This window comes from Pygoscelis adeliae, unplaced genomic scaffold (assembly GCF_000699105.1).
Source record: "Pygoscelis adeliae isolate BGI_AS28 unplaced genomic scaffold, ASM69910v1 Scaffold71, whole genome shotgun sequence".
In the NCBI taxonomy this organism is placed as follows: domain Eukaryota; kingdom Metazoa; phylum Chordata; class Aves; order Sphenisciformes; family Spheniscidae; genus Pygoscelis; species Pygoscelis adeliae.
Genome location: NW_008824356.1, coordinates 2,487,740 through 2,496,505, shown reverse-complemented (window position 1 = coordinate 2,496,505; position 8,766 = coordinate 2,487,740). Strand labels below are relative to the sequence as shown.

The window sequence follows — 8,766 nt, the reverse complement described above, 5'->3', positions numbered from 1 at the left end:
TCGCAACAGCCGCGGCGATTTTCTTCCTGGAAACCGGAGCGCTTACATTTCTAACCCTGCGGGTGCCAGTGTGTGAGCAGGTCCCTGCCCCTGCACGCAGGCTCGCTGGCCAGAGCTGCAGAGGCGTCGCGGCAAGGCCGCAGCCGGTCAGCTGACGCTCCTTTGCATCAAAACCAGCGTTTTAGCACCAGCAAGCTAATAGAACGTTTTAATAAATGCATTTACCATAGACACACGAAAAAGTGCTTCCCAGTGCACCCGCACAATTCAGATGTTCGTTCTCCAAGTGACTCGGTCAATGTTTTAAACTGGTTATCATAATTAGGTGTGTAACGCTTAAATATTTGTAGCTCGGAAGATGAGGTGGATGTGCTCTTACACGGCACTCCTGACCAGAAGCGGAAGCTGATACGGGAGTGCCTGACTGGGGAGAGCGAGTCTTCCAGTGACGATGAGTTCCAAAAGGAGATGGAAGCGGAACTGAACACCACCATGAGGACTATGGAAGGCAAATGGAAATCACCAGAAATGGGTAAATCGCACTTAACATATGCTTGCGTATGAAATTGTGAGTTAAGTGTGTCCAGTTAAGGTGTGAAGTTAATGGATTATTCTTGTGGCTAGAGGCGTGTGTGGTGACAGTCGAGTGCCGTTTGAAGCCTACAGAAAATCTTAAAATGGCCGATCGCTTCTGCAGAAATGGTCACCAGGTGCTAGTGAATGCCTCTGTTTCATCTTTTCTAAGACTTCGATTTTGGTGTTCCTGAACTTCAGATTTCCTGCTTTAATATGATTTCTCTTTGATGGACCAGTCCCCTTTTTCCCGATATCTCTATAACTTGTGTTTTAAGTTGTTCTTTCACATGTATTTAGAAGTCTCTTGAGGAGGTTTGCGGTCTGTTGTACTTTGTGTAGTGGCTCCGGATGCTATCAACATTTGGAGCCCTTTCTTGAAGAAAGGAGTAGCATGTGGTAGACTGAGATCCCAAATCAGTTGGGGGAAAAAGTCAGGAAAAATATTAATCTCTTCCTCCCTTACCTGCTTATGATTACATGTTACATCAAATAGTAAAACTGTACTAAAGAGGTATGTGTTCTGGTGTTTGTGTACTATGGGTGCAAGAGATGGATTGCTTTGGCATCTGAAGAGCATTTTTGCCTATTACAAAACACCTAGTGAAGTGTTCTTAATTTCCTGGAGAATCAACGTAGTATTCACTTAATGTAGGGACTTGACTCTGCATTCAGCAGGTTTAATAGTTGTATCTGTGTTAGTGGGCAAATCTGATCTGCAGGTTTTAGTTGTGCAGTTAAGAAGATGTAGCGATAGTTAGGCCACCGCATCCATCCAGCACAGGATAGGATTTTTGGTGCAGACTGGCTGTGACAGATGTGCTTGGAAATTCATCTGGGTCTTTTTTGAACTTCTGTGGCCCTGAAATTTTGGGGGATTTTTTGGTGAATTTTACTGTAATCAAAGTTTGTGAAACAATGTATTTCTTTCGCGTGACTGAAGATTTATGGAGTGTCTGAGATTGTATAGATTATATAGGGCAGAGGCAGGCATATTTGATGTGGTGTCCTCTATGCCTAAAGGGAGCGTACCTTGGGAGAAACTTCCCTTTGAACTGTACCTGAGGTTCATCTCAGAGGGAGTGAGCAGCTTCGCTCTGAGAGAGCATCTGTAAATGAAATAACACAAGCGACGTGGATGATCAGAATGTGGGAATAAATTGGGAGAGCTGTTACTTAACACACCCAGATACAGCAGGTGCTTCTGGATAGAGTAACTTGAAAACGAAGGTTTGTTCTGGGCTGTATACTTGCTGTCCTTTTGGTGGGGTGTTCTTACCACTTCTCTCCCTAATTTCACACATAGGTACTTCCTCAAGTACCGGGCAGACTGGACCCGCTACCACTTCAAAATACTACGATGACATTTACTTTGATTCTGATTCAGAGGATGAAGATAAAATAGGTAAATGGCTGAGGAGAGGAGGACGTCATTACAGTAGCACTCTCTCTCAGATCCTGTAGAATCCTCTTGTGCGGTCAAGGGGCTGTTCCTGAAGGCGGCCTTTTGGGGGGAATTACCAGCCTATATCATCTCAATGTAGTTCCCGCAACCTTGTGATGTATCCCAATGTATGTAAGGTGCGTTAACGCTTTGGGGTGGTGCCTTTGGAGGAGAGATGAGCTAGACCTTTATGTTTTAGTTTAGATCTGTTGTGAGTGTGGAAAAGGAAAACTGAAAAACTGGTATTTTGATTACTTAAGCAGAGGATCACCGTATGTCTTATGGATGTAACGTGCTTGCACAAATCTTTCCAGTTACACAGGACGTCCGGAAAAACAGAAAACATCAGCAACGTCGGATTCTTTCCAATGATGAACTGCTGTATGACCCAGAAGAAGACAGTCGAGACCAAGAGTGGGTAGACTCACAGAGGAGGGGGTAAGAGACCATAAATATTTGCATTGTAGGATGCTTAACATAAAATGAAAAATTTAAATGAAAATGGTGAATATAGAGAAAAAGCCTATGCTGTTAAGTCTATGTAATGAAAATTTATTTTTTTTTTTTAGAATTTACAGCATAGAAATTTAAAAGCCTGTAAAATTTTTATGTGTATGTAATGGAAGTTGAGTCTTCAAAATGACACAATTCTAAAACTTGCAATTTTTTTAAATCAAAACTTTCTAGTTCGGTAAGCCAGTTTTGTCTGTAGATCTCATCTAAACAACCATATTGTGGATGAAAAGGTGGTAAGATTTGCCAATTTCAATTTTTAATGCCCTATGGTACTTGGGTTGCTAAATTAATACCCGTTCCTGCTAAATATTGTATTTATTGTTTTGGAAAACTTTGAGTTTAGCAAGCCACAAAATGTTCAGATAAAATAGGAACAGCACAAACCTGCTTTACTGAGAGTTTTTTGACGGGTGAAGTAGAAGAATGGTTGCTGCAGCAGAGGTAAAATTCTCCACATAAATCTGTTGAAAAGGATAGCATTAATGTATGTTGCCTGCAGAGATTGCACTTGAGACAACTGCCTCGTCAGAGGAGAGGGTTATTAGGCACAAATTCTCATGCTAGATATATTTGTTTCACCAAATAAGAATTCTCTGTACAAAGTAAATGAAGATACTGGTATGTGTTTTTTCCCCCAGTGTATTTATTTATGTGCTTTGAGCTGGTGAAAAAGGTGTCCAGAAGGAGCCAAATATTTATTGGTGTATTTTAATATGAGAAAGGTTTGGAGGTTGAATCGATATATCTGACAACAAGGGCATGTGATTTCACTTTTTGTCTCTGCTTTCTCCTTTCTTGAATTGGTAGGTACCGTAATCAAAGAAGAGTGCCGCGGCAGCAGCAGTCAAAACCTTCAGCTGTTCCAAGTAGTGATGCTGTTTTGAATTGCCCTGCTTGCATGACAACGTTATGCCTGGACTGTCAGAGGTAACTGGTGAATAATAAGGGGTCTTTTTGGAATGTCTTGGTTTTTTGGTCAGTTGTGTTTTTAAGTGTATTCAATTTGATCAAATCTGTCTTGTGAGGTGGAGCTAATAAAAGAGAAGGCAGGCATATGTGAATCAGATTTAGGGGTGAATACTAGTTTGTAAGAACGATGATCATCTTAACCTGCAACGTGGAGACGGCGAAGAACAGGGTAGAACTTTAGCACAGTGGAGGAGGTAAACTATAGAAAAAACATTTCACCGAGACTAAACATGAAGTTCAGAGTGAGTTGTGGGTGACGGTTGGGTTTTTTTGAAAAATATGTTGGCTTGATGTTTAGAAGCATAGAATTATTCCAGGTTAACTATTACTTTTGTGTGAAAGTGCCTTGTTTAGGGGAGGATTAAGCAAAATCAAGATAGTGTATTCTTACTTGGTTTGAGTCTTAGCAGTTGTGATTTTGAGTATATTAAAAAGTGCCTGGAAAGCGTTCAGGTGAGAATCCGTAGTGTGGTTTGCAGCTCTACAGTATCTGACTGCACTGCAAACCTAATTAGTACTGCTAACCCGTGCTAAGGAGAGGACTCTTGAACTGGGAATAAAGGAGAAAGAAATCTTGTGAAATGAGGAATAAACTGCCTCTCGTTTATTGGGTACTTTTGGTGATTGAGGAAGAAATTCCACAGAGCCTAAAATCATCTAAGTACTGGGTGCCGTTTCTCACTCGCTTCCCTTTGCTGGCTGTGGCATTCCTTGACTCTGTTCTATAGTTAAGTATTTCAGTTTGCTAAGCTGACAGAAGACTGTTCATTTTTATTGTCAGACTGGTCTTTTGTGGTTTTAATAAACTCAAATAGCTCAGCACAGAATTACACAAGCAGTAAAGCCAGCAGAAGTCGAGATAGGACTTCTGCAGCCACCTGTTTTGTTGGTTTAGGCTGCTGTAAAACGGCAGCCTGAGGGACACTGTTGAATTGAACTGCAGCCCTGAATTTTGCTACGTACTCCAGCTATACGGTTGTTATACTGATGAGGGCTGAAAATACATTTTATATTTTTTTATAGACATGCTTTTTCAAGTGTGATATGTCAATGTTTGTTATTTATAAATAAGGAATTTCAGGCTTGCAAGACATGTTAGGATATAAATGCCAGTATTTGAGTCATTTGCACTCGCAACTTCATGAGCTTTTGCCTGTCATCAGCTATACGTAGCAATGCATGATTCTGTAGTACCAATACTGTTGCACTCCGGAGCGTTTATTTCAGCAAGAACAAGCGTGTTTTTAAAAACACCTTAAAAACAAGACAGATGGCTACAATTCTATTTTTTTATGATTTTTGTAGTTGTGGCTTTTGTTCTGTTTATAAAACTTCATATTTATTCGGCTTTCAGCCCTTTGGCATGGTACTTCCTATTTTTAATCCCATTTCCAGTGATGATAACCGATTTCTTGGAAGCAGTTTTACCAATGGTATGACTTGCATTTTCTCCCCTTCTCCATAGACATGAATCTTACAAAACACAATATAGAGCAATGTTTGTGATGAACTGCGTTGTTAACAAAGAGGAAATTCTGAAATACAGAAAGAAGCTAAAGAAAAGAAATAAGAAAATGAAGCGCAGCAAAGAACCTACCTCTATACCATCAGATCAAGAAGAGGAGGAAGTGTATCATCCGGTATTATGTACTGAATGCTCAACTGAAGTGGCAGTAATGGATAAAGATGAAGTTTTTCACTTCTTCAATGTTCTAGCCAGCCACTGCTAATGTGCAAAAGCAGGGGGAAAAAAATCCTGCACCGTTTAACACTGTGTGAAGTATCAGAAATGCAGGCATCTTAGCCTTTTTTAAATATGGTCTTTTAAATGTACATTTTCATCAGAGAACCATTATAAGGAAGGATTTTTGCAAAGTTTACGCAAGGAATACAGCTAACTGCATGCATTTGAGAGCAATGTTCTGTCACACTGCATCATTGAGAATTTAAAATTTTGTAAATATAATGTAAGATTGTGTATTATGATCATTCCCTGTATATATACTATCCATTATCTCAATATGTAATAGAACTGCTGCTTAGAATAAATACTGTATAGTAACTCGTTCTCCGTAGCTGCACTGGTCATTTCTATGGCACATGGTAAACAACCCTCAGTCGGGATGTTGGGCTTCTTTAGGCTGGTATTGGTAGATTTGCACATGGGTAGGTTTGATAAAGAAGGAATTGTCACTATATTTGGATCTTTGGCCCATTAAGATCTCAAAAATGGAAATTTATACAGAGTGGAAGATGAGCTTATATTGAGTTTGCTGGCATGGATCATTCTGGCATGGATCATTTAAATCAACATATCAGTGCTTGGCAATACAGTTAAGAGTTTTTAATGTAAATATGTATATGAAGAAAACACTGGACTTTTTTTCTATTGTCCTTTTTCCTTACGATAACACATTTTAAGAAGAAATTTATGGTCAGATCTATGACCATAGAGCTAGTTTGTATGCTTTTTCTGTTTCTTTCTGCAGTACGTTTACAGCTTCTTTATGGAAGCATAAAGAGCTTCCGCTACTTGATATTTAGACTTCTTGCTTAGTCTGTGAAGCCACTGCAATGTTAACAATGGATCCTTCCCTTTCTTCCTCCAGGCACGCTCCCAAGAGGTAAAGTCTTGTCTTTTATTAGTAAGTAACATCTCCTCTTTATAGCCTGATATTTTTTAACACTTCACTTTGAACAAGGGTCTGTCTGAAAAAAGTCTCATCTTTATGCTTTTTCTTTTAATAGTACTAGGAATAATTTGTTGTATGTGCTTTGAGGAAATGTCAGAAATATTTAAACTTGGGAGGTAGGAACCTGAAGAACATACTTCTTTTGTGCCTTAGATTGTAATAAAATCTTGTGACTCTTTGGTTACCTTTTGTAGTCCCTGGTGCTGTATTTTACTAATCTATACACACTCATTCTACACAGTGTTACATCAGGTTAGGAAGAAAAAAATACATTGGTTCTTCTGTCAGGATTACATGAGGAGAACACTGACTTCCTATTTTCAAGTCGTCAGAAACTTAACCTCTGCTTGACGAAGCAGAGAACTGTTGAGGCAGCTGCTGAACGCTTGGTTGGCTAGTATGGTATACCTTCCTCTGCACATGCAACCTACGGTCAAAATTGAGCCATACTTGTTTTGAGGCTTGGGATCTGCCTGAGATAAGATCTCAAGCTTGTCTTTGGTACCTACAGTCCAGCTGATTAGTGGAGTGTCTGACTTGCATATCGATAGCTATGAGATCATCTAAAGTTGGGATAAATTGTTACTGTGTGCCGTAAGCCAGGAGGTGTATATGGAAAATCTTGAACGTATGAAGAACTGTTTCTTCACAGTAGAAGTGTGGAGGAGCAGATGTGATAGAGGATATAGTCTGTGCTGTAGGGCGTGCTGGCCTTGATGTAGCTGTCTTCACGTTCCAGGTGAAGCACGAAGGCTCTCTGTAGTGCCAGGCAAGGGTCTTTGCACTGAGCTACTGGAAATACGAGCATGCGGGAATGTAGTTCAAGGGCTCAAGTGTCGATGTGGGTGGTAACAGGAGGAACGATAGGTGACGGGCAGTCCCTAAGCAGGCGTAGAATGGAGCTGGCAAAGGAGGGGAAACTATGCAGAGGAATATTGTCAATTTTTTTAAGGGGCTAACTAGCAAAAAAACTGTCTCATGAGTATGCACCATACTGAAAAGGTGTAAGGGGCCTGGTGGGTTAGGGCAGGTGTAGCAGATTTTGAAGCTGACATGCCTCAGTGTTACCTTTCCTCTCACCTTGGGTACTTCCTTGCTGCTGCTTCTTGCTTGCCCTATCACTTGAATTGCAGAGCTGCTTCTTAGGAAGCGCTGGAGCAGGCAGGACTGGGACTCCTTTGCCCCATATTGATAATGTTCCTGCAGCTTTGAATGGGAGTAATGCTTTAGTTGTGCTGGATATCCCACTTGTCCTTGAACTTTGTACGTGTTTATATAGAAGGGAAGCTTTCATGATTACCACCACTTTTTCAAGCGGCAGCACCAACACAAGACTCCTCCAGCATCAACTGCAACAAGCAGCGGTGGTCTTGGACAGGGACAACAGCTCCTGTTGCCAGTTGTGTGGGGGCATTAATCAAGTAAATGCTCTCATTTCTTCTTGTGCTGAAATAAGTCTCCGTAATAAAGCGTGTCTAAATGTCTTCCGGTTGAATTAAATCCCTTTTCAGGTTCTGTCACATGAACTAGTACAGTATTCAGTTTTCCGTGCCAGCTGGTTTTCTTTTTCACAGTTATCTCCTGGTACTGTAGTTCTATTTTGCAGCTGTGTAAATAACTCATATGTACATCCTCCTGTGACTGTATTTCCTTGTTTTTTATTGTATAGCACAGGTGAAGGTAGGGGTGGGGTGGCTGCAAGAACAGAATCACATTGCTGAGTGACATAATTGCAAATTGATTTACTAAGCAGGGTGAGTATAAGGGGTCAATACCAGTTTCTATCTATGGTGTGCACACTTGGCCTGTGAGGTCCTGGCTGGTGGCCCAGCCCCGGTGCCCAGTGGTTATGCTCCACTTAGTGGTGGTGCCTGATTGCCACCTACGTCCCCTTCCAGCAGACTTTCAGCTAGTGCCTTCTAAACTAGGTTGCCAGTATAAACTGCCAAGGGCCTTTCTAATCCTGCAGTCCCAGGCCCATCTCTGGGAATTTCTCCTTATTTTAGGCCAATGAGCGCTCAGGGCTGGGGTGTCCCACACCCTCCGGTTTCTGGCCCCAAGTGCCTTAGGGAAGTGCAAAATCAGCAAGTTACAGTATACAGTTGATCTATCGCCTCTTTATTTTTCCCATTCATATGGGATTAATCTAGTCAGAGTTGGCTGACGTTAAGGTCTCATTTATCTGAGCCGTGTTTCTGGGTGGGCTTCCCCCTCTGACAACCAGAGGCACTGAAGACTCCTGCAGAGCATTTTTACCGTACTTCCCACGGGCCTTGCCAAGCAGTCTTCGGGTCTTCCGTAATTCCCAGAATGTCGATTTAGATTAAACAGAATGAGAGAGAACAGGCTGCAGCACCATCTCCTAGGTATGACTCAGACGGGCAGTTTACTCCAAGCTCATGGTCAGCCATGTAATTTAATCAGGTCGGACACAGACTGGCGCAGACCGCTGGATTTTGACGTTCTGCAGGGTATGACGGTCCCGGTGTGCTGGTGTGCGCCTCCGCCACGCCCCGGCATTCAGCGCTGGATGGAGGTTTGCTGCGGCTACGCAGCGAAGCACCGCGTGCG

At 41.7% G+C, this 8,766-nt stretch overlaps 2 protein-coding genes across 2 annotated transcripts in view; both read left to right on the top strand.

The window, feature by feature from the left end:
• Nucleotides 1-5,573, top strand: part of EAPP (E2F-associated phosphoprotein) — a 6,546-nt gene extending 973 nt beyond the window's left edge. The window contains exons 2-6 of the mRNA XM_009319457.1: nucleotides 351-532; nucleotides 1,880-1,978; nucleotides 2,332-2,455; nucleotides 3,341-3,460; nucleotides 4,968-5,573. Of these exons, the coding sequence (XP_009317732.1) occupies nucleotides 351-532; nucleotides 1,880-1,978; nucleotides 2,332-2,455; nucleotides 3,341-3,460; nucleotides 4,968-5,232 (790 nt within the window). The 3' untranslated portion in view covers nucleotides 5,233-5,573. The remainder of the gene's footprint in view (nucleotides 1-350; nucleotides 533-1,879; nucleotides 1,979-2,331; nucleotides 2,456-3,340; nucleotides 3,461-4,967) is intronic.
• Nucleotides 5,574-7,001: 1,428 nt separating this feature from the next.
• Nucleotides 7,002-8,766, top strand: part of SPTSSA (serine palmitoyltransferase, small subunit A) — a 6,539-nt gene continuing 4,774 nt past the window's right edge. Inside the window, exons 1-2 of the mRNA XM_009319456.1 lie at nucleotides 7,002-7,062; nucleotides 8,666-8,761. Coding sequence (XP_009317731.1) covers nucleotides 7,002-7,062; nucleotides 8,666-8,761 — 157 coding nt within the window. The remainder of the gene's footprint in view (nucleotides 7,063-8,665; nucleotides 8,762-8,766) is intronic.